General features: G+C 31.8%; 4 protein-coding genes across 5 annotated transcripts; 2 read left to right on the forward strand and 2 right to left on the reverse strand.

Annotated features, from left to right (window-relative positions):
• The first annotated feature begins 341 nt into the window (after window positions 1-341).
• LOC116773945 (nischarin) lies at window positions 342-3,515 on the forward strand. The gene is made up of 4 exons (XM_032666535.2): window positions 342-906; window positions 1,053-1,299; window positions 1,516-1,634; window positions 2,305-3,515. The coding sequence occupies exons 1-4, from the start codon at window positions 466-468 to the stop codon at window positions 2,893-2,895; spliced, it is 1,398 nt and encodes a 465-aa protein (XP_032522426.2). The 5' UTR covers window positions 342-465; the 3' UTR covers window positions 2,896-3,515.
• A 406-nt stretch (window positions 3,516-3,921) lies between these two features.
• On the reverse strand, window positions 3,922-15,197 carry LOC116774143 (eukaryotic translation initiation factor 2-alpha kinase). 2 transcript variants are annotated; one of them, XM_061523844.1, is made up of 15 exons: window positions 14,898-15,197; window positions 14,354-14,471; window positions 13,109-13,259; window positions 12,402-12,579; window positions 11,623-11,779; window positions 11,233-11,376; window positions 10,851-11,034; window positions 10,160-10,607; window positions 9,803-9,943; window positions 8,465-8,635; window positions 7,941-8,220; window positions 7,026-7,175; window positions 6,355-6,565; window positions 5,716-5,909; window positions 3,922-5,315 (listed from the first exon to the last, which is right to left on the reverse strand). In XM_061523844.1, the coding sequence occupies exons 1-15, from the start codon at window positions 15,041-15,043 to the stop codon at window positions 5,175-5,177; spliced, it is 2,814 nt and encodes a 937-aa protein (XP_061379828.1). In that variant the 5' UTR covers window positions 15,044-15,197; the 3' UTR covers window positions 3,922-5,174. The 2 variants fall into 2 exon arrangements, with proteins under 2 accessions (XP_061379828.1, XP_061379829.1); XM_061523845.1 differs by lacking the exon at window positions 14,898-15,197 and adding an exon at window positions 14,781-14,806.
• A 393-nt stretch (window positions 15,198-15,590) lies between these two features.
• Window positions 15,591-23,949, forward strand: LOC116773983 (DNA replication licensing factor Mcm2). Its single transcript, XM_061523864.1, has 14 exons — window positions 15,591-15,735; window positions 15,911-16,077; window positions 16,497-16,663; window positions 17,023-17,206; window positions 17,778-18,270; window positions 18,729-18,932; window positions 19,395-19,626; window positions 19,714-19,805; window positions 20,448-20,533; window positions 20,866-21,033; window positions 21,403-21,564; window positions 21,947-22,097; window positions 22,651-22,750; window positions 22,995-23,949. Exons 1-14 carry the CDS (start codon window positions 15,733-15,735, stop codon window positions 23,420-23,422), a joined length of 2,637 nt encoding a protein of 878 aa, XP_061379848.1. The 5' UTR covers window positions 15,591-15,732; the 3' UTR covers window positions 23,423-23,949.
• Window positions 23,937-25,512, reverse strand: LOC116774055 (zinc finger CCHC domain-containing protein 10). Its single transcript, XM_032666681.2, has 3 exons — window positions 25,285-25,512; window positions 25,042-25,209; window positions 23,937-24,759 (listed from the first exon to the last, which is right to left on the reverse strand). The coding sequence occupies exons 1-3, from the start codon at window positions 25,326-25,328 to the stop codon at window positions 24,561-24,563; spliced, it is 411 nt and encodes a 136-aa protein (XP_032522572.1). The 5' UTR covers window positions 25,329-25,512; the 3' UTR covers window positions 23,937-24,560.
• Window positions 25,513-25,585: the final 73 nt, after the last annotated feature.

The following is a 25,585-nucleotide window of genomic DNA, read 5'->3' on the forward strand; positions in this document are numbered from 1 at the left end:
TTTAGAAACTTTCAGTTTAGAAAATGTGATTTTTATTAATATACATCGATTTTTAACAAATTTATTGCAGACAAAGAAAATATATCGAATTATTTATAAAGTTGTTCCCGTTAGTAATGAAAATAGACAAATTTTAAAGTTAATACATTTCAAACAACTTTTATAGTTTATGATATTTATATTAGAACATATTTATGAGTATATTCTTACACAATTTGTATGTGTGTATTTTTAAACAAATATTATGAAACCAATTTTTTAACTGTCAAAGTCAAATCATAAAATGACAGTGACAATTGAAATGCAAACCATTGAATAAAGGTCGAATTACGAATGTAGGTAACTAGTTTCCTCTATTTTCATTTAAGTTACGGCTGCGTACTGCAATCTCAGGGGCCTTCATTCGTAATCCCGCGTCATGCACGGCGGAACAAATCAATCATCATAACCTTGCCCTGAACGAAAATGTCGTCTTTCATAAATTATCGTAATGAAAGTTCCGTAAATGTTTCTGATGCGTGCTTGAAAGATAATATAACTTTTTATAAAATCGTCGTGAATGTGGGTACAGTGCAGTGGAGCGTATCTCATCGGTACAGTGATTTTGTAGAGCTTCACGATAAATTAGTGGTTGACCATGGCGTTGCTAAAGACTTACTGCCACCGAAGAAAGTCATACGTAACAAGACGCCTAAATTTGTGGAACAGAGGCGTGAAGCGTTAAACGATTACCTGAAAAATGTATTTAATTATCTAAGGCTAACAATGCCATCAATATTTAGCCACTTTCTAGATTTCCATTTGTATGATATATTTTTCTTATTGCAAGATTTGGCTAAGAAGTTATATTTAGAAGGCGATAAGTTATTACAAACAGAAAAAACTCATAAATTCAGTCTAATGGAGGTAATATATACATACTTAATCTCTTTAATTGGTAAATTAATAAAACAACATAGCAACCAAAAAAAGTCAAAAGTAATCTCATATTCAAATTAAGTAATATCTTCGGTATCAAATTCTTTTGACATTTTAGTATAAATATCTTTCAGTTGCACGCAATCAGAGAGAGATATAAAATGGCCTGTCCGCCAACAGAAAAGCAAGATCAGATGTACGACTTCAGCCACATTCTAGATTTCTGCTCTCAAGTGTCATCACTAAGTATCGAGGGGAGCTATGAAAAATTGGGTGCAAGCAATATCATACCCAACGACTTACAAATAGATCTAATTCCCTTCAAAACACTGACCGACCTTAGGATCCTCGGTGTGCCAATGGCATGTATACAAAGTGTTGGTGAGAAATGCTCATATGATAAAAGTTACATAATTTTATTGAACAGTATCATAAACAATAAACATGATGTGGCTGTTATCAGTTATTTATTAAGGATATTATGATAAAAAGCCATAACAATTTTTTTTTTCATTTTAGCAGTTATATAATTAGACTGCCATTTATAAATTAAAAAAAAAACATTTTAACAAAAAGTATTTATATCATTAATTTCAGGTAGTCTCCGAGATTCCTTGATCAGTTTATCTGTACATATAGCAAGTGTGGAGACATTAAATGAGTTCCTGCTTGTGGATGTCCTCCACAAAGATCCTTCTAGTCTTGCCGATGTTGTTGTAAGTAAAAATTTATGACGATATATAAAAAAATAATGATTGTTATTTGCCTCTGTGTCCATATATGTCAAGGTTGTTTGATTTTCTTTACCAAATTTTTTTAAAATGAACGATAGGCAGTTGTAGTCATATATATTTTTTTAACCCTACACCTTCACGATTTTGATACAAAATTATCATTTAAGTTTTAAAAACTAACATTTTATATATAATTGTTACAAAACATATTCCATACTAATAGTTTTCCTTAATAATCTGCACACCTAGAAATAATTGTGTTTGTTATCTCGGTATTAGGTCATGATTATGAGTCAGAGATCGTGTTTATACAAACTAGGCTGTATATTATAATTAAGTGGGTTACACATGTACGACTATCGTTTTATGTGTTCAAGTGATAATAAAATAAACGATTGTATTTAAATGAATTAAAACTATAATGTTCAATAATAGATAGGTTTTTTTGTACGTAAATATGTGATATTATCAAAAACTATTCACTTTAAACATATTAAACTTCTTGTTGAATTTTTTTATGAGAATGTCAATACTATTATACGTTTTTCAAATCCACATATATAACTTTGAATTTAATAAATGCTTCACATAAAAACCGAATTTATTATTATTAGTGAATAGCCATTCCATAAAAAATTTCTGTACTTTCCAGATATGGAAGAAGTTGTCAACAATTAATTTCGCTACAAACAACATAACCGATGTGGACTGGGGCATCAAACTAGTTCCAAAATTACAAAAACTGAACGTTTCTTCAAACAGATTATCCGAGCTATGTGATATATCTTGCCTGCACGAGTTGAGAGTCTTAAATCTTTCCATGAATCGTTTTTCATTGTGCCAGAACTGGCATGCGAAAATCGGCAACATAGTTAAGATAGATCTCTCACAAAATAAAATTGAAACTCTGCAAGGCTTCTCAAAACTATATTCACTCGAAAGCTTAGATTTGAGCTGCAACGTCATCACCGACGTGGAAGAGGTGCAGCATATTTGTAACCTGCCGTGTTTAGAATATCTATGGCTGACAGCGAACCCTGTCGCGTCAACCATAGACTATAGAGTGAAAGTCATAGAACAATTCAACTCGCGCATGACAGAGATATGTTTGGACAACGAAAAGGCGTCCGAAAAAGAACTGGACACATCAAGAGTTTTGCAAGCTCTGAGGATCGTAAAGGAAGGTAAAACGCCAAGTTTCCTACAGAACACCAATTGCAGTCACAGTTACAATAAAAGTTGACAATAAAATCAATTCAAAATAAACAATTGTACATACTAATATATTAAATTAAAAAAAAAAATCAAAGCTTTATTTTAGTCCCGTGCATCTAATGTTTTTGTTACGTAGTGACAGCTAATTTTACCAGAATACTGTTTAAGTTTACACTAATTTGTTGACATTCTACCTTATTTATTGTGGTGCTTGTAGGATTCAATCGAACTGTTCCGTTTTGTCAGCTCATACATAGGCATAATTTTAATTATTTCACCTGAACACTTGTTTTATATAAATCAATATAGTTAATTCGTCTAACGACTAATATTTGGGGTAAATGTGTGTATTTCGCATTATAAAGAGCGTAAAAAGATGTCTGCGGTGTACATACATATTGTATGTGCGTTTTGTTAAGATTGAGCTAGTATTTAAGATATATATTGACCTTTTGATGTGATATTTTTAAGATTTATGTATATAATGACCAAGTTATGTATTATCTTTTGTTGTACGAAACAAAACTTCAGCTGAAGTTAATAACACTCGGCAGTGTTTACTTTTAAAGTATTATGTTTGTGATTTTATAATAATTCAAGACGTAACGGGGGCCGATTTTAATAAAGGTTATTCAATGTTAATTAAAACTCGCCTTTTTTTATACCCACAAATATTTAAATGAAACTAATATTATAACTTTATTTTTGGTTAAAACTACACGTGACCTTCACATCTCGTCTGCCCCTGATCACGGTTGCTGAAAAGTAAGCGAAACGTCGGGATTATGTAGTTTTTTACAAAAATAACGTTTTAAACTTTCTGTTTATCAATCATTCACCTCATAGAGCCTTTATTTATATTACAGCCTCATAAAGACAATTAAAAATATATATGACAAATTTGAGTAGCTCTCATTAGAATGTTAATATGTCTGCATGATCAGGAACCAATTTAAATTGATCAGTTTAGTAAGATTTCCTTGATTGCCGTCCACCTCACATTAGTTAGGGTAAAAGACATCCGATGTCCTCGGAGAAGACAGATTAAGACACATTTCATCCATCAAATGTATATTCAAAAAGATCTTAACAGTATCCATTACAAACCAAACTTAAAAAAATATGACTGTTTAAAATAAACCTTCAAAAATGACTGACTCGTATATTCTATTCAAATAAACATTAAATTAAAGAATCATAAATGACATACAAATATTATATATATATATATATATATAAGTACTAACTAGATTTTTGATAGCATTATATAAAAATACATGAATATTCTCTAAACACCAACACCACAGTCTTTATTCCATTAATACAACAGTATTGCTTGGTTCCATCAAATAGAGCAAACTTAAAAACCTCTTTTTTATGGCTTTTATAACTACCTTATTTATAACACATTATGTCTAGACAGTAATATTCCTCGAGTGCTTAAGGAATATGGAAATAACAAAAGGCACATTTTAACAAAAATTTTGGTTATAATTTGTTTAACGTTCTCGTTTGGCTTATATTATATTAATTAAGACTAAAAATGATTGAAATCACAATTCAACAAGTTATCCTGAATCAATGACTTTAAACTATTACTATGAAAAAGATATAAAATAATTCCTGCTACAGAAAGAGACATTTTTTTTCAAGAGCCCAGTTTATTATTTTCAGAATACATAAACATCCTGTATATATATATATATATATGTTGATGTTTATTATTGAATATGTTTAGTACCAATAAACATTTCCTATTATTTGTTTCATTCATTTTAATTGGATAATTACTTAAAATATAACTTAACCGTCCTCCGAGTCTATACTCTTTGTCAAAATTAATGATATTATAATTAAAAAAAAAAGTCCACAAAACAGAACAAGTAAAGATTTAACGTGTTAATTTACTTCCTAATGTGATGTAAAAATATATATAGCACTATTAAGCCATACAAATACAAAATCAATGTTACATAGCACAGCGAGCATTGCAAAAATACTTGTAATATAACGATGTGATGTCTATCGTTTGAGTTAATCTATTAAAAATTTTATACGAGACAATGTATTATGAAGCATCTTTATCATTGGTATGCAAAATTATGTCTTAATCCACTTAGCACAAGGAACTAAATTATTTAACATTCATCCTGATGCATCATGTCTTTTTAAGCCACATTATCTTCTTTGTTTTTCACAATTCACAAGTTCACTGGGAATAATTATGTTCACATTGAGTGCACGAGTAACACTTAAACTTAGCACTGGTTCGTATATACTGTGGTCATAAATAGTCTCATACTAAAACTATGGAAGGTTGACACTGTAGTGTGTTTTCTGTGTCACATGTTCGTCTGCACAGTGGTATAACGGAGCTCGAGCTCGCACTCCTCTTGCTGTCGGACGCTGGTTAGGATCTTCACTCAGCATCAGCTTCAGCACTTCCGTCTGTAATAATAAATATATATATATAGGAAATTTTTATAAAAGTTACACAATTTTCTCTTTATATCTAGTATTTTTCAACATTAACTATACTTTAGATATTCATAGACTTTTTTATACTTATTACATACTGGGAATCTGGTTTGGAATATTTTAAACTTAGGTTAGATTTACACATTTTAAAACAGTCAAAAAAGCTACACTTTTGATAACATTTACTTAATTTATTTGCACTTTACTGTATTATAATGTATTGAAAAAAACATGAGAATTTTTTTTAAATATCAAACTAGAATAGAATGTGCATTCTTAAAATACAAATTTACTTTTGTTATATAGACTAATAACATTAGTTAAGTAACCAAAAAGTTTTTATTTAAATTTATATAAACACAAACGTCACCTCATTGGGGTAGTCGGTGACGAAATCCTGCGGATATTTGCCGCATCTCGCATTCATCAGACATTTGATTCTCTCCGTATCAGTTCCAAACGGATGTAGCATTTCGAACAACACCAGCCCCAGTGAGAATATATCCACCTTGTAGCTGTATGATCTGCCTTGGAGTTGTTCCGGAGACATATAAAGATGGGTGCCTAGAAATAGTCATGTAATTTTTAATTATTTTTAAATACAAAAATAATATGCTTTAAAACAACTACACCGCTATGTAGGGCAGGTGACATTTTCAAACGCGGCTTATGTCCAGAAATTTTACACCTCAAATCTGTGTTCAATATTTTTTTATAAGATAATAAGTTCTCACATGTGGAAATTTTATTAAATTAAATATAAAGTTATACTTAATATGTCATATTTTTATTTAATAATTTCTTAAAATTTTGAGACGAGTCAAACCTTCAAACTGTTGTATGCGAGTAAATTAAAAGTTGAAATAAGTTTTATCCCATATTATTTCTTTATGAAGGTGTATTAGATTAAAATCAAGTTACAAAAATATAATAAGAGTTTTCGAGATAGCAGCAACATCGACGGACATGCAAGTAAAGCACATACACATCACAAAATCGGTCAACTCACCAACTTTATGTGTGTGCAGGGCGTTTGCATTCAATTCGGTTGGTGTGTCTGTGGTGTTATCGGTCATTGTGGTCACGAGACCAAAATCCCCGACCTTGACCTTTCCATCCAGAGCGAAGAATATGTTCCTGGGTTTAAGGTCTCTGTGGATGAGACCAGCTCGGTGTACATACTCCACCGCTGACACTATCTGACTAAAGAGCGGCTTCACCTGGAATTGTAGATTTATTTATACTATGTTTATGAAAATTAACTTTTATTTATATTTGGCTTTTGGCTTTTCTGATTTAAACTGACCCAATGTTATCTTGACGTATAGTATACTTATATCACTGTACTAATATAATAGGGTAAACATGCAAACTATTATAAAAAATATATATATATACATTTAATGTCTTTGATGAATATTGTAAATTCATATCCCAAAAAAAAGCAGATTTTTTCAGCGCCATCTATTATCAGTTTAAGGTTACTAACAATAAGTATGGAATTTTTCAAGCGAGAAATACAGGTATATGTTGGTGTAGCAAAACAGGTATTGCCAGCTTGATGTTAAGCTGTCATTATAGCTTGTGTATGCTTTCTATACTAGAGGTATCTCTGGAATGCTTCCTTCCTCTCCCAATATATGATATATATGTGTGTATATAATATGTTTCATATATCACCATGTCCCTCCTGGAGTCCCAAGTGCTGTTATTCCTCAGCCAGTCGTGAAGACTGTCCCGTTTGCAGAGTTGCATCTGTATGTAGAGGTACATTTTGCTATGTTCGCTGTTGACCACCATGTCTAGGGACCAATGACGTGTGTGTCCTTTCTGTGGATGACAAAAACACATTAGGTATTGTTAGTAATAATTGTTTAGAATAATTTAAATCTCAAACTTAAGGTTATTTACTTCATATTTAATCTATTGGGAATTCTTACGATTGCTAGTTAGCGCCATCTGTTTATTAGTTATAATGATGTTAATTATATTTCTCTGTAATAATTTAAATATCTAAATGCTTTATTGATTATAAGATTTACAATTACAACATGGTTTAAGTAATATTTAATCTTTTATTAGTTACTGAAAACTATTATGAGAGAAACTAGCGCCCTCTGTATAAAATTGTAGCTCACCCTCGCCTTAATAATTTTAACACCGAATATAATTAAATAGCATGTAGTACAGGATGGGGACATTCTGTTACGAGTTGTGGAGCAATAGACATCTAAGTGGAAGTTCTACCTAAATTATTTTTAACAGTATATATATGTGTATATATATATATATATATATATATATACACAATCTATCGCTATTTGTCTATCAGTATGTGTGTTTGAAAAACTTGTAATAACATAATAAACTATTATTATTGTTGGCAACATTCGTATTATAAGAATCCAAGTATTTAGTGAAGATGAGTAAAATTAACTACCTATTGTATTCAAGAGGTGATATTTATAGTAGTAAATTTTATACATCTACACTGTGACTTGTTGATTCAATGATGTTTGAGGAATCTGGATACGAATTATTCATTGAATTGACATAAAAAGTTCACTGTACATAGTCGGTCACGGGATAACTCACCTTTTTCCTAGAACGGCTAACTAAGCTGCTAGTTCTATATCCTTCAGTCTCCTTGATTTTCTCCAATATCCTATTGGACACATCCGGTCTAGCTTCGGACAATCCAGAACGTTCCGCGTTGCTATTAGCGAACACTATGAAAGAGTCGTCGTTGTCACCGGCCGCGTGCTTGGAGATTGTACTTGTGACGTCAACCCTTCTAGAACTTTCCGATGTCAAATGCGGCTTCGAAGCTCCATCATCGAATTCAACGGTGAAGGAATCGTTGCAGCTTTGCGATCTGCTTGTTATATGAGATTTTTAAGAACATCAAGTATTATATATAAGAAATACCACAGAGTATAAATGACATAGCAAAACATCAACAAACACTAAGTGCTAATTTGGGATGGACATGTGCTTTCCTTGATTCTGTTTTTCAAAATGTTCTTTTTTTAAATAAAAACTTAATGTTCTTATTTTCAATAAAAACCTAATGTTCTTTTTTTCAATAAAAACCTAATGTTCTTTTTTTAAATAATAACCTCAGCCTCCTTGGTTCCGGCAACTTTTTTCCGTAGTCCATATCGTCGATGGACTTTTGAAGGTTCAGCATGACGTCGCCCTTGGACGGTTTGGACAGCATGTGCGGCGCGGGCGGCGAGGTGGGGGACGTGTAGTCGTCGGACATCGCTAATGACACACCTCCCAGGTCGCTGAAACATTACCAGCTTACTGCATTTTTAAATTCGATTAAGTTATATACCACATTATACAGGGTGTTCAGTAAAATGTGACATTGATTTTGACAAAACTGGAAACTGATTTTATATAAATGAAATTAATACTTTCGGTTTACTACGCATTATTTGGACATTCACATCTCGTCTTTATGATCGCGGTTGCTGTATAGTAACCGAAACTTCGGGAGTATGTGGGTAGTTTTAACAAAAAATAAACTAACGCGTAAAAATCCGAACAATATTAGTTTCATTTAAATGAATATTCGCTAACGTCGTCAATCTCATTATGATTCTATATAGTATATAATGAGTTATATTAAATACTAGGTACCGGCCCCGGCTTCGCACGGACTCTTTACAAAAAATATAAAATAGCCTGTTTAATTTTGAGAATTATTTAACTTATATTATGATAACTTTCAAATGGTACGCCCGATTTAAATGATTTAAAAAGTTATTTACAGATAGTGATGTAGGCTTGAAAACGAAGTAATTCATTTTGATAAGACTTAATACAGTATTTATGTAAATAGCTTTCCATTAATTTTTAAAAGTTGTAAAATGGATATAGTATGCTATGCTTAAGGAATAGACATATGCCACCAAGGACTTTACTGTAGACCTATATAAGATACACAATTCCGTCATATATTATTTTGTTATATCTCAAAGACTTTAGGCAGCGTTTTGGTCCCTTGGCCCTCTCAGAGGGCTCATGTTTTCCCGACATCTTCAACAAATTAAATCACAAACAAGTAAATACAGAAACTTAACAAATTATACACTGAAACCTTCCTCGAGAATCGCGCTGTCGAGGTGGGATAACTTGTACTGTATGTATTTTTGTTAAAACAGCGTCTATGTGTGTATGGTGACCGGTCTTTATTGAAATATTAGTTTTTGCCCGCGACTTCGTCTGCTTTAGTTTCAAAATTAGAAATGCATAGCCGACTGACCGAACTCTCTTCCTCGTTAAGGACAGTAGATAACTTTCGATTATATCAACAAATTTTTTTGCTTTTTCGATCGGACGAAAATTATACCATGTCCTTTTATTGGTCCTCCAGCTATTTTCGGCCAGATCTCGTGTTACAGATAGTGTAAAACGACTGTCTTTTATATATAAAGATATATACTTACTGCATAAGCTGCTTATCCCTCATCTCCTGCCAGTGCGGAGGAGGTTCCTCGACCCAAGCGTTGAAATACCTCACAATATGCTCGTGTTCCAGTTTAGCGAGGGCCCGGACCTCACGGAGTACACGCTCACGCTGAGATTCACTGACAAATTAACATAATGTATAAGTAATTATTACCACAAATACACAGCGTTAGAGCAAACTGTCTGAACCGAGTTTTCTGCTGAATAAGGACTTTTACTTTATTTTCATAGTTTTTTTCAAGAACATTTGCCTCATAACAAAACTTATACATCTTTAAACAATCGTTAGTGATCAATTTATTTTAAACACTTATTTAATACCAAACTTCATTCACCGTCTCGGCAGCGTGATCCTCTTAACAGCATACGAACAATGGTCTATCTTATTCCTAGCTTCAAACACGACCCCGAAGCCACCTTTACCAAGATACTTCAATGTGGTGAAGTCGTTTTCGTATCGTCCCGAATATTCAGTGGTCGGTTTCTGCTCAAAATGCGTGTGTCTGACGACAACGAACTCTCTCTTCTCTCTTGGTGCGGGGGCTAACTGTTTTGGCGGGAAAAATCTCGGCCATATTAACAGGTTCAGCAATAATGCTGAACTAACAGCTATCACCAGTACCTCCTTCCACCAGAACCACAAGGAATATACGTGGACGTGTACATGGTGGTGCATTGTATCACCGCTGCTGTTGGGAGCTACAATGTCCGGCATCATCTCCTCGTCAACTTGCAAGGACTTGTCACACGTGTCTTGGAGGTAGAGGAAGTAGCCGTTGTTTTCTGTAATTGCAAAGTATAAGGTTTAATAGTCATATATGGGAGAATTAGGACATATTATCTCTTTAATTCATGGTATGTACAATTATATTATAACTTAATACAGATCCGACGGTATATAGTTTATTTATTTAGGAAAAGATAAGTATTGTAACGTATATTAGGAGACAAATTGTAAATAAAATGTGAAAACATATTTATTCTCATTTTAAATAATATGCATTATTCAGCCAATATATTTATTACCTGTATTCCCAATATTCCCCGGTATGCTCACCACCGATAGCGAGTTATCGTCGTCTACAGCTGTTAAAGCTGTGCTGCCATCTGTTAACAACGGTCTGGATTTCTTCAACTTCCAAGGTGTCGGCTTCGTCACTACAGCTGTTTCCAACTTCCGCGCATAGATGGCGCTCTCTTGAATGTAGAGCTAAAACACTTCAACTTTACATCTAATTCGGTAAATTATATATTTTTTTTTATAACATGTGACTTCTTATTTTTTTTTTTCATAAAATATATACAACCCAAGTTGAAAGCCAGACTTAGTTTCTTATATAATATAAATGTCATATATGTACAGAACAATGGTCGGATTATTTTAAAATTAAAATGTTTAAGAACCTACTTGTGTGTTATGGATTCCCAAATACAATGACGGATATGCGGGCGCGTTGACTTCAACGAGAGCCTGGGAAGCTTCCAAAAAAACATCCAAGTTTTCCAATAAACCTCCCTGAAGACGCCACATGTTCACTACGGGAGCCTCTAACTGGAAAAAGTATTTCTACATTCAATAAGTAACTTTATTAATATTATATATATATATATATATATAACCTCTTTGTATTAAACTTATTTATTGCATCATCATCTGTAAATATGTAGGAAGAATCTATATAGATCTATATTGCTTTATGTAAAAAAAAATCACCAGTATTAATCTAGAATAGGTCTTTAGATATGTAAATGATTGCTTTGCATCATGAGTACATTATTAATATCAAGAATACAGTACCTTGTGTTGCCAAATGGCCATTTTGGTTTCCGGATCCTTGACAACAACCTCACCATCCGGCAGAGCAACCGCTACAGCGACCACACGAGCTTTACTATTATCAGCACATTCCCTACGACTCAGAGTCAACTGGTGTTCAGCCACACTGAAGTTCCATCTAAGGAGTTTTTAATCATTACACAATATTATTGAATACTTACAAACTTTTTATATTCAGTCATCAACCAAAAATTTGCATTGATATATTATTTATAACTTATGATCTTTATTAGCAACATATATTAATACATGTCACTGATATAAAAAATTATCTGTACTATAATCGAATTAAAATCAATTTTACGTTTTAAGAAATATGTCAGAGAACAAAATTATTAATAGATATTGTTGATTTATAAAATACTGATTTTGAGATTTCAATACTGAGAAATAAATGACACAAGAGCCGTGAAAACTTAATGGCATACTGAACGATTCTATGTACCTATGTCATGATTAAAGATTTTTAAAGGAATGTTTATTAGGCATTATTAATGGGATAAAAAAATTGTCATTTCTATACCACTATTGTTTTGTATTAGTTATACTTGGTCGGTATTGTTTAAAAATTATATGATGTCAAGTACAACGTAGGCTGATCTCTTCATTATATTAGGTTCCACCACAGTCTTGCTTATACATACATGTATAGTGAATTTAATATAGTTTTAGTTAATACTACAGCTATATATATGTTGATTTAAAATATCTATTAAATTCCCTATCATTTCAATACTCACTTCTCACTGCCAGACCGAGGATCCAAAGCTCTCACTGTGGTGGAGTATCTCCTCAACACTATCATATCACGGCCGGCTCCAGCCGTCTGTTGTTCAGAATTACATCCGCTCGAACTGCACTCATATATGACACTTCCTGATTGAGCTTCGACGCCAAGCCATAATGTCTCTCGAGCACCTTGGACACCAATGATATAATGGTTGATTTAATTTATAAAGGTCAAAGGTCATTTATTATACAACATTTCCAGCACAAAGACGTATTTAAATTGACACCAATGAATTAATTAAAATTTTTATGATTGACTATTTGGTATATTTTTAATAATAAGCTTAGGCTGTATGCGTAAAGGACTCATTAGTATGTACATATATATGTAATACACACACATACACACACACATATATATATATAGGCACTTATCAGAACCAGATATTTAATATGTAAACATAGTAGATGTCAGTTGTGTTATTTTAATAATCTTAAAAACATCACCTGATAATAATTAATGATAGATATATTATCATTTAAATGTTTCATAATAAATTTCATATGAGACAAAACATTTTTATTGTCATACAATTATCAATGTATTAATGCATAATTTCCTACACACACACACACACACACAAATAAATATATATATATACATATGTATACTATAATAAGAGCATTGTTTTTTATAAACTTTACTTATACAACATACCAGCAATGACCATATCATCAGAATATTTAAATGATGAAGACAATAATTGTTCCGCACTAAATGGCAAGGGCTCAATCGAATCTCCGCTCAGACTGTACAAAGTGCCACGGAGGGACGGCACTAGACGCACCCATTTTCCATCCGATGTTAGCTAAAATGGAATAACATTTTATATATGTAGCATATATATAACATTTTTTATGATATTCTTCATAGACATTAATAGTATTAGCCAATTTTTTGATCTATATGAAATTAATCATATTGTAAGTTCGACACAAATGTGAAAATACTTAGAATATTTCTTAGTATGTAATTACTTTATACCACATTTATATATACATTACTCTTTGATAAACACACTTATTACTTTACTTATTAATTAACAGGATAGGTTTTTTTTGTATTAATCAAAAACATGATTTTTGTAGCACAGATTATAAACTGCAAAATTATTTATTTTAATAAATCCTTTTTTCTAAATAGCTTTAGCGTATCAGGAAAAAGAATTGTAGAAAATTGTAGTTCAGAGAACTATGGCTTAACCATTTATCCTATTATACTAACAATTCTCATGACACAAAGTGGATTTTGCCAGCCGTTAATATGATGCAATAAAAATTATATCAACATTAAAAGATATGTAGAAATTTAAGATACTTTATGAAATTAGGGCTTATATTGTGATAAAGCTGGTCCTATTATATTTTTTTATAATCTTTTATGAAAAATTTCTATGAATGAGGAATAAAATGTAACATATAAATTTATAGCAGATACAGCCAAAAGAAAATCCAAAATCATTAAAAATAAATACAAATGAGATTTTGAACTCAATAGTCCATAGTAATAGGTTCAAATTCATATTTTCTCATCTACATCCAGCAATAATACTTACTTTAAATTCACTTAAATTTAATATTAATTCTTTTGATACCATAAACAAACACGACATATCTTTTTTACATTGTATTATATATAGAATAAATAAAAACAATATAATTTGTTTATGATCTCTTTACAGTGATGTTTAAAATATATTCAAATTTAGAATCCATTTGATTAGAAAAAAAAAGTAAAAGACAATTTTGAAATATGGTTAAGTCTAAATTTTATAAAATATATATATCAATCATCGATCAAGTAGAAAGAATATATTTTTAAATATATATGATAAATAATTATACCACTAATATAAGTGTTCTATTAATAATTTTATCAATCAGGGCTTATATTAAATCTTACCTCAACATTATGTAAATTAGAAGACAGTAATGGCTGAGTCTCCAAATCCCAGGCCTTAATACCATTTTCGGTGGCAAAAGCTGAGATCTTTCCATCTAAAGTGCTAACAATCAGCAAGCTGAAATGATTTTTATTTTGAAATTAACATTCATTTATTTATATATAAATATATTTTGATTATATGATATAATATATCATATAAGGTATCAGACTTCATTAACTTTTCATTATATGCTGTATATTATTCATATTAAAATAAAATTATGTAGTAAAAAAATGTGCAAATATTTTTTTCATACATCTTGTATTCGAATTTATATTCATTAGTGGTAAATCACAAAACTATTTTCTAGAAATATGTTTTAAGCAAGTTTAAGCATGTCAGGCCAAGTTATGGATAGCGTTCCTGAAACTTTCGTAGACCAACCTATGACTCATTCATGTCAAAATGATACAAACAGAACTTGTTTACAAAACATCATTAAAATATATTTATAAGAAAACAAAAATATTTTTAGCACCAAAAATCTTCTTAGTTACGTACTCGTTGAAATTAGGTGCGTCTTTCGAGGTTGTGGGATTACAGAAAGGCAATTTTTGCACCGTATCATCAGCACGTAGTGAAGAAACAAAACAAGTGAATGCAAAAACCACTTTTAAGGCAATCACTCCCCAATACCAAGCCGACATATTATTATAGCAAAATTATATGTGAACATCTCAACCCTTTTGCTCGGGTATTTGTTTTGGATCAGGATTTTTGTCTTTAATTGCGACGTCCCACTCTAAAACACTAAACAGTGAATAACTGACCACTCTCCGGCTCTGAGGTATCCATAAAGCTGTCATTTGTCAAATAAGAGACCTCCACGTAAATTGTCAATTTGTCAAATATAAAGTTTGCTTAATATGCTTTTATAGGTAAGCACCTGTCTACCTAATAACTAATTGTTATATAAGCAATCTTTGAGACAATAAACTCAACACTGAAATAAAAAGTAAAAGTAATGATCACATTAGAACATAATTCTGAAATAATTAATTTTTTTTATATATATATTGTTTAATAAATCGATCTAATAATATTAAATGCGAACTAAAATAACATATTACAATAATTTTGAATACACAGAAAAATTAAAAAAAAACAGTTTAAAAATAATGTTTAAAAAGTATGACTACGTTATTTACATATTCAATGTCAAACATTATCTGTTGTATGAAATTCGCGCTCTTTTTGACAATTGAAATCAAACATGTTTTCATATCGTTTCTTTTGTAAATGAGAATTTATAACGGATTTTAAATTTGTTTTCTATATTGCGTTATTCTTCATACATAAATCATTCATTACTTTATACTAGGCTACATTTACAAAAATGGTTAGTACAGAATTTTGAGCAAAAGAAGTTCTTTTCTAAGAATATAGAAACAAAGTTAACCAACAAAACTTGTGAAGGAAGTGTTGTGATGAGACTATAGCTGCCAAGTTTTTTTATGTGATAAGTACCAATATTAGGTTTCTGGTGAAAAAACTAAAATGTATTTGTATTCTAGAGTTCTCCTATTCCTGATACACCGTCTGACAGAGATGGAGCGCGGTCTCGTATGACATCGCCAGCTCGGGAGTACGAAATGTTTGAAGATGAAGGAGCCATCTTGGGTGACAATGCTGATGAAGAAGAAGAAGATGGAGAGGAATTGTTCAATGATAATATGGAAGCGTAAGTATCATGACGTTTCTGTTTTAATTGTGAATATATACGTATTGTAATAATTATTATCTATTATTTTAAAGTAATTGAGTGAATCTTTAATATACATTTGTTATTCTGGTAAAAACAATTAATGATTTAATAAATTAACTGCAACATTTCCATATTATTTTATTTAATTGATCATATTAAAACAAAATTGCATAATTTATATTGACAATTATTTCAAAATCGCATATCTATAACTATTTTAGAGAAATGGATGATTTCAATAATATGTACAGCATATCAGAAACTATAATTTCATTATATATCTGGAATTCTAAATTCAATAACATTTGTCCTCACCAACAGCCACTGATTTCATTGAAGCACAATCATTTTGATATCAACATTTATTATTGAGTCCTTTTATTTCTCAATACCAGTGATTACCGACCGATGCCAGCGTTGGATCGGTATGATGCTGAAGACCTGGACGAGGAGGACTATGACGCCATGTCGGTTGAAGATCGTGTGGCCGCAGAACGGGAGCTACAGAGACGGGACAGAGATGAGGGACGCATACGGAGAGATGATAGGGACTTGTTATATGGTAAATAAAATATAACTATATAATTATATATGTATACATATATATATATATAAATTTTTATAATATAATCAAAACATATTTTATAATACCTTATTGAGTAATAAACATATTTTAAGTTTACTAATAAACAAAGTGTTGTTGTTTTCACCAATGATGGTATAAAAATGAGAAAATCTTGTCTCTTGTAAACTGTAGTGCCCAATAAAATTACATTAAATTCGTAATATATGTATTGTACTAAGTAGGAAAACTGAATGACAGAACCTTATATAATAAATTGACCTACATTGTAGTTGAAATCATATTATTGCGTACCAGTACCAACCAAGTATAACACAATAAATTCATATTTATTATAGATGAATCGGATGAAGACAGCAGTGACGCGCCTCGTGCGAAACGACGGAGGGCCGCGGAGAAGGCGGCCGGGATGGAGGAACCCATGGAGGGGATCGAAAGTATTGAAAACCTCGAAGACACCAAGGGATATTCCACAAAAGAATGGGTTTCCATGTTGGGGCCTCGTACTGAGATCGCTAATAGGTATATTAGTTTGTAACAAATAATGTCATAGTATTTAATATTATGTTTGTGTTGCCGCTGTTTAAAATTTTGCTAATTAATTCTATTTATTTTAATATCACAATATGATTTATATTATTAAATTACGCAAGAGAAACATAGATATGCCAGCAATGTTATTATTTAATAAAAAATATATTATGTTATTATAAGCTATAGTTATAGATTAATATATATGTATATATTTCCTTTCATCTCCGACCATGGGAATGTCATGTATTTCTTACACCAGGATTGGGAGATCGGTATAAAAGAGAAGGTATAGTTGGTGCTTAGCAATAGTAAATGAGAAGTCTTGTAATACAATAATTAACAAGAATATAAAGCTGTATAAATAAATACAACTTTATATATTAAAATTAAAATATGGATTTAAGAATGACATTTTGATTAAAAACTTTCTTTTATTTCAATCTGATTTAAATTACACATAAATACCGCAAAATTGAAAGCTTTAATAGCGGGTTTCATGTATTTACAACATTTTTACATATATATAACCATAGTATACTTTAAAAAAAAAAAATTCCAGGTTCAAGAATTTCCTCCGCACCTACACGAACACGAAAGGCCAATACGTGTACAAAGAAAGAATACGTAGGATGTGCGAACACAATCAGGCCTCATTCCACGTGGAGTTCGATGTGTTGGCGAGACGGGAACAGGTGCTAGCCTATTTCCTACCCGAGGCACCGTTTCAGATGCTGCAAATATTCGACGAAGTGGCCAAAGACATAGTACTCCAGATATTCCCGAGCTACGAGCGCGTCACCTCAGAGGTACATGTGCGGATCGCTGATCTTCCTCTCATAGAAGAGTTGAGGACGTTCAGGAAGCTCCATCTGAACCAGCTGGTGCGCACCGTGGGCGTTATAACGGCCACTACTGGGGTGCTGCCGCAGCTGTCCGTGGTCAAATACGATTGTAACAGATGTGGCTATATATTGGGACCATTCGTCCAGTCTCAGAATTCTGAAGTCAAACCGGGGTCTTGTCCCGAGTGTCAGAGCTCGGGACCTTTTATGGTGAGTACATAAATCATGATTGGGTTACTTAAGACATTTAGTACGTTAATCGTTTTTATGAGTAATTTTTCTTTTAAAAATCCTCACATACATTAATTCAGAAAATTAAATTAAAATTAAAGTTATATCGCAATATCTCAAAGATCAATCAAAGCCACTGGGTTGTAATTTTTCAGAGCTTGCGGGTTCGAATCCTGTTTGTTTCGATGATTTTTTCATTATATTTTTTCTACTTTTTGATATAATCACAAACATATCTACATACATACAATATGTCATAACTGAACCTTTTTTGGGACATCAAATAACTCATACAGAATAAACTGTTCTGAAAGACAGTTAAAACTACATTACACATATATGTGGATTTAAATTTATCCGAGGTGTTCATGCTAAATTAAAAATCTGATTTTATATTCTGATAGTAAGTATCTCTTTTTCATTGTATATATTTGCAGGTTAATATGGAACAAACCGTGTATAGAAACTATCAGAAGGTTACAATCCAGGAATCACCTGGAAGGATTCCAGCTGGTCGTATACCGAGGAGTAAGGACTGTGTACTGTTAGCAGATCTCTGTGATAGATGCAAGCCAGGAGATGAGGTAGACCTAACGGGGATCTACACAAATAATTATGATGGATCACTTAATACTGAACAGGTAACATTAATCTTCATAATAAATAACTATGATAACCAGCTAAAGAAGACCTGTGATGGATCAAATATGTAACTTAGTATTTAATGTTATTTGTCTTTGATAAACAAAGCCCTAAGCTAATTATTATAGTTATACAAGTAAATAAAGTTTGTATGTCTGTTTGTTGTATTAAAATAACCGCTTAATACATTTTATTATAGTTTTTGCCCGTCTTTTCCGTCTAATCTCTGAAACGGTTGGACCGATGTTGATGGAAGTTTAAATGTATGATAGATAGTCATTCGGATAATTTAAATTTTATAAAATACATATCATTTAGTTCGATTTCTTATATATAACTGTAACTTGGCCAGGTGTGTGAAATAAAATGTAATATTCATTACATTATCCAATTTGTATTGAACCTTCCGCATTTATAATCAATAGGATAATTTAAAAATGTAAAAAAATCCTTATTCACAGGGTTTCCCAGTATTCGCCACTGTTATTATAGCGAACTACATAGTAGTTAAGGACTGCAAGCACATTGTTGAATCTCTCACTGATGACGATGTTGCCAGCATCCTAAAACTGTCAAAAGACCCACAAATAGGGGAAAGAATTGTACAGAGTATAGCTCCTTCTATATACGGCTATGATTATATCAAAAGAGGTTTGGCGCTCGCTTTGTTTGGCGGCGAACCTAAAAATCCCGGTAAATAATAATTATTATTATACATAAATAATTTCTTTAATAAAAAATAATAATTTTGATTTTACTGTAACACTGAATATTTTCCAGGCGAGAAACATAAATTAAGAGGCGACATTAACGTTTTAATATGCGGAGATCCGGGGACGGCTAAGTCGCAATTCCTCAAATATACGGAGAAGGTAACTTCGCTTGGATCTTTCATTCATAATAAAGTACTAATTAATTTGTTACTTGTACACAACATATCGAAAATTAAACGGACGTCGCCGGGCGTCACATGTGTGGATAAAATTCTTACGTGTAACGTAATTTACGTTATTCTATAAACCAGAAGGTTCCTGATACTAAACAAGAAATGTATCATACTTATAGTATAAGTTTTAATCATCATCATCAGCCTATAGGAGAGCCCACTGCTGAGCAAAGGCCCCTTCTCACACGGAGAAGGTTAGAGCATTAATCACCACGCTTGCTCAAGACGGGTTGGCGATTTCAAGCTTATAATTTGAAATTATAAGACCAGGTTTCCTCATGATGTTTTCCTTCACCGTCCGTCAGTGGTGTCTAAATACTCTTAGAAAGTACATATGAAAAGATCTCATTGGTACTTGCCAGGTTTCGAACCCGCGCCCTCACTTGTGAGAGGCGGGGCTTTAACCTCCAGGCCACCACGACTTTTGTATAAGTTTAAATATGTAAATCTTATTATAATATACATATTAGTGAATATCGTTGTTCGTCTAGACCTCTGGTTCCCAGTGAAACGCTATACCCTAAACCAATAACTAATTAACGTATATTTATATAGTATACATTTCCAGATAGCTCCAAGAGCCGTATTTACAACCGGTCAAGGCGCTAGCGCGGTTGGTCTCACGGCTTATGTAAGAAAAAATCCCACAACCAGGTAAATTTTTCACAATAAAATCAATTATTTCAGTTATGGTTGTGCGATTCTGTTTTTAACGTAAATTGCTCAATTCATTGACACCAGCAAATTCGAACTTGCAACCTTAGAAATATTATATATATATAAAGCGGCTAGGACAAGATATGACAAGGTATACAAGTTCGAATCCCAACCAAAACAAAACTTATCATTCAAAGTATTTGCGAAATTAATGAAAAAGTTAGAGTTTTCAGCTGACATCGTTATGTATTGTAAAGAAACTGAACAATTATTGTAAAAGATAAAGATTAAATTTAAAAGATTTTTTAAAAATTTTAATTTTATTACAGAGATTGGACATTGGAAGCCGGCGCGCTGGTGCTGGCTGACCGCGGAGTCTGTCTCATAGATGAGTTCGATAAGATGAACGATCAAGATCGTACGTCTATACACGAAGCGATGGAACAACAATCTATATCTATATCTAAGGCTGGAATTGTTACATCGTTACATGCTAGGTGTGTTATGCATATGCATACGTGTTATATTATGCATGCATACATACATTTATTTATTACAAACATTTCTGAACAGTTGAAAAGATAAATGTTCGTGGTATCCACGTTATAAACGGTATTCTAGCTAATGCAGAATGACTTAATAGATGCAAAAAGTATTGAGACAAAGGACAAAATATTTTTATTATATAAGTATTTACAATTCAGTCATTCCTTCATACCCTCCGACGGATTATCCTCCTTAAGCTCTTGGTAATTTTTTTTTCTACTAAAACCATGGCTACTTTTCGCGCCTATTTTTTCGATGTTGCCAGCTTTAAATAATTGTTTATCAATAATTTTAAATTAACCTCCTTGGTGTTTTCCTAGATGTTCTATAATAGCAGCGGCCAATCCTATCGGCGGGCGTTACGACGCGTCGCTGACATTCACCGAGAACGTGAATCTCTCTGAGCCGATATTATCTCGTTTCGACGTGTTGTGTGTCGTGAGAGACGAGGCAGATCCTATGCAAGACGCGCATCTGGCTAAGTAAGTATATTTAATGTATAACTTTACAATAAAAAATAATATTTATAAGAGCTGCACTTAGTCTCAAACCCGCGACTTTCGTTATATCTAGTTCTACTGAGTCACCACTTAAGTCATCAATTTTAATATGTGATTTTTTTGTTCATTTTTTTTTTAATAATATATAACCCGTTACGTTTTTTAATAAGATGCTTAATATTTTTTTATCATTGTACAGTTTCCAATTCAATCTAGATTTTAACTATTATCCACCCATTTCTGCATTGTTTAAAATATAATTTTAAGAATTAATTCAATACTATTCGTCAAATTTAATGTTACTTTCCCATACATGTTGTTATATACTTTAATACTTTGCACTTATTATAAATATTATTTCTAGGTTCGTAGTGAGCTCTCATATAAGACATCACCCCACGCAACGCGGTACTACTATCGAGGATACTACAGTTGAAAACGATTTCACATTGCCACAGGATCTATTGAAGAAATACATTGTCTACTCGCGGGAGAATATTCATCCTAAGCTCACGGTAATATATATATATTAAAATGTATATAAGGTCGAAAATATCGCGGGAGATTTTTTTTTATGAAAGGCAAAACCATTAAACTGCTTTGGGCGAAAATGTTTTCTTAATTTCACTAATTATGACATTTTAAGTTTATTTATTGCTTATTACCTCGGAGTGCAATAATAAGTAAATTTAAAAGAAAATTTTAAATGTGAAGAAAATTATATTCGTCGTAAAGCACAAGCACAGATTATTTAAAAAGACAGAGCTATCACAATAGACTCATGCTTAGTAATTATGTAAATAATGTAATAATTAATAGGTGATGCCATACTAGTTTCTAGATATTACTCTGTGAAGACTATTACACCCATCAGACATCTACTGATTAATTGTTTTTACGAGTTGATTCTTAGAAACGCGAAAGGAAGTTTTTAATGAAATATTGAATAGAAACTAAACTATTATCATGTTGATAACTAAAACAAATTTTATGACAACCAAGTAAAGTTAACTATAACTCCATAATGATACTGTGAAATAGCTAGTATTAATTCTCTATCTCTTTTAGAATATGGATCAAGACAAAGTAGCGAAAATGTACAGCCAGCTAAGACAAGAGTCGTTAGCCACAGGCAGTTTACCCATCACTGTGCGACATATTGAATCTGGTAAGATTATTTTTTTCAATTGACTGAATGACCAGACAAAGGCATATAATTTTGATCCATAAAAATATTTAAAAAAAAAATGTGAGACATAAATAAATATTCAATAAATCAAGTATAAAAAAATAGAATTTACATCATAAGTTAAAGATAAGATTGATTTATCATACCAAACCTCCCGTTATACCTTTGTCCAAATCAATATATCACTTAGTATATGAAAATTATTATTATTATATGTTCACAGTAATCCGCATGTCCGAGGCCCATGCTAGAATGCATCTAAGAGCAGCTGTAAACGAGCAAGACGTTAACATAGCCATCAGAACCATGTTAGAGAGCTTTGTGGCCACACAAAAGTACAGTGTGATGCGGGCTATGAGACAGACCTTCCAAAAATACCTATCATACAAGAAAGATAACAGTGAACTACTGTATTACATTTTAAGACAACTCACAATGGACCAGCTAGCATATATGCGAGGCTTGCATAATCACTCCCAATCGACCATAGAGATATCGGAGCGAGATTTAACAGAAAGAGCAAGACAAATCAATATCACGGATCTCAAACCTTTCTATGATAGTAGAATATTTAAAATGAATAACTTCAGTTATGATGCTAAACGGAAAGTCATTGTTCACACTCTGCCGGAAGTGCCATCGGTTAATTAATGTTTGCTGTTGCTTTCTTTGAATTAACATTATGTATTACTATAAGGCAATCTCGATATTACAAAAATATAAGTGATTGATATAGAAAGGCTGGATAGACAAATCCTTTCAACTAATAATTTTACCTAATATGCTTGAAATAATTATATACAGATCATTAATCCTTCGTTCAAGTTACTGTCGAGTAATTTTTACTCAGCATTTCAAGTTTCAATTGACTAGATTTTAATCTTATAATGCAGTCAGATATATCAATGATTAACTATTTGCATCACATTACTTTTATAGTCAAAGTTTGTCTGAAATGTCATGTAAAAGTTTTTTTTTATTCATTAAATATAAGGTCAACTGTGATTTTTACATATTTTTGTCTAATTATAAGTGATAATTAAATCGACAATACTTTATTGATAAACGTGCCCCACCTAGCTCTACACAACTCAACTGTGCCTTAGTACAAATTGTTAATATTGTGACATGAATGTAATCGATAATTTTTCTAAATAAATACACATTTAATATCCAAATTCTTTAATTAATTTTCATTCTCGAAATTCCATATGTCTAATTAAATTAAAAAAAAAAAAATTTACTCCAGAAAACATTTTACATACAGTCCTTATAAGAAAATTAAGTGTAAATTTAATAAGGTACAATCATATTTTAAACACTACAAATAGCATGTTTGTACAGCTTCGAAACTATGCATGTCTAGACTTGTAATTGTTAAAAAGATTTCTTAAATTAAAATCACACCAACATATCGGAGACATTTTTAGCTTAAGACAAATTTCACCCTCATTACCAATAAACAATACATCTAACTTACAACAATTCTTTACAAGACAACTAGAGTCAACTGAAGTCACAGAATAAAACCTAGTTCATCAGCAATCATAACATATAATGTTGGCGAAATATTAAAATCGCCAGCATTCACATAACTTACACTAATTTTAAATGACCAGCATCATATAAAACTTACCGGCGAATTAAGAAAAATTTTAAGAAATTTAAAAAATTATATACACGGAAAGCAAGAGAACTCATTAAGAAAAAGGGTACAAGTAGAAAAATAAATAATATAGACAATTGAATAGGAATATGCATCTTGGAGAAGATTCCTTTATATGATAGCTTAACAATCACTGCAAGATTCGGAGCCACTGCTGCTACCATTGCTGCTGCTCTCAGAGTCACTGCTGCTGTCGCTGTCAGAGGAATCTGAGCTGCCTGATGATGAATCAGAGGAACTGCCCGAAGAGCTGCTTCCAGAACAATCTGAGCAGTCTGAAGATTGCCTTTTCTTTTTGTTTGGAACTTTGCATTTTCCATTGCTGAAAATTCATTTAATTAAAAGATTTCTTGAAACAAACTCATAATAGAGGGTAGTTTTCTTAAATGGTAGCCAGGCAGTTGAAATTTAAATAAAATATAAATCCACCCTCAATATCAGATATATTGTAACTAAATGTACTTTAATTTAAAGACAAATTAAACTTATGCAATTATATAGCAGTAAATATAGATATTTAAAAGAGGCATATAATAATATTTAATTTACAGATAGGAGTACACTGTTTCTAAAAATCGAGATATTAATTATTCATTTTATTTACCTGCAAGCACTTTCTTGCTTTGATTGCAAATTCTTTTTCAATATTTGCGATCGGGATGGACGTACAAGTATCTTACGCTTCCCCTTACACTCGTAACTCCAATGCCCATATTCCAAACACTTCTGGCAACGAATGCCCTGAGGGAAAGCCGCTGCAAGAGCCGCTTGTCTGCGTTGAAAAAAGAAATACAATATTAAATATTATTTTTTTCTTAAATGCATTAAATACGTAAATAAATCTCACTTCTTGCGTTCGGCTTGATGCCTATTATAGGTTCCTAGAGTCATTTTGACTATTGTGTCTCCTTAAATAAAATTTGTTAATTTTTCACAACTGCAGGTAGTAATTGAATATTCCTTTGATGCAAACTGCGACTTGTTTCTCTTCCTGTTGCTCAATTAATTCTAATGCTCGATATGAACACATAACATAATATCTGTCTTAAGCGTGGCCATCACAAAATTGACACTTATCATTCAAACAACGATATAAATATTGATATGTCAAAAATCGAATAACACTAATTTGTCGATTATTATTTAAA

This window comes from Danaus plexippus, chromosome 20 (genome assembly GCF_018135715.1).
Source record: "Danaus plexippus chromosome 20, MEX_DaPlex, whole genome shotgun sequence".
Classification (NCBI taxonomy): domain Eukaryota; kingdom Metazoa; phylum Arthropoda; class Insecta; order Lepidoptera; family Nymphalidae; genus Danaus; species Danaus plexippus.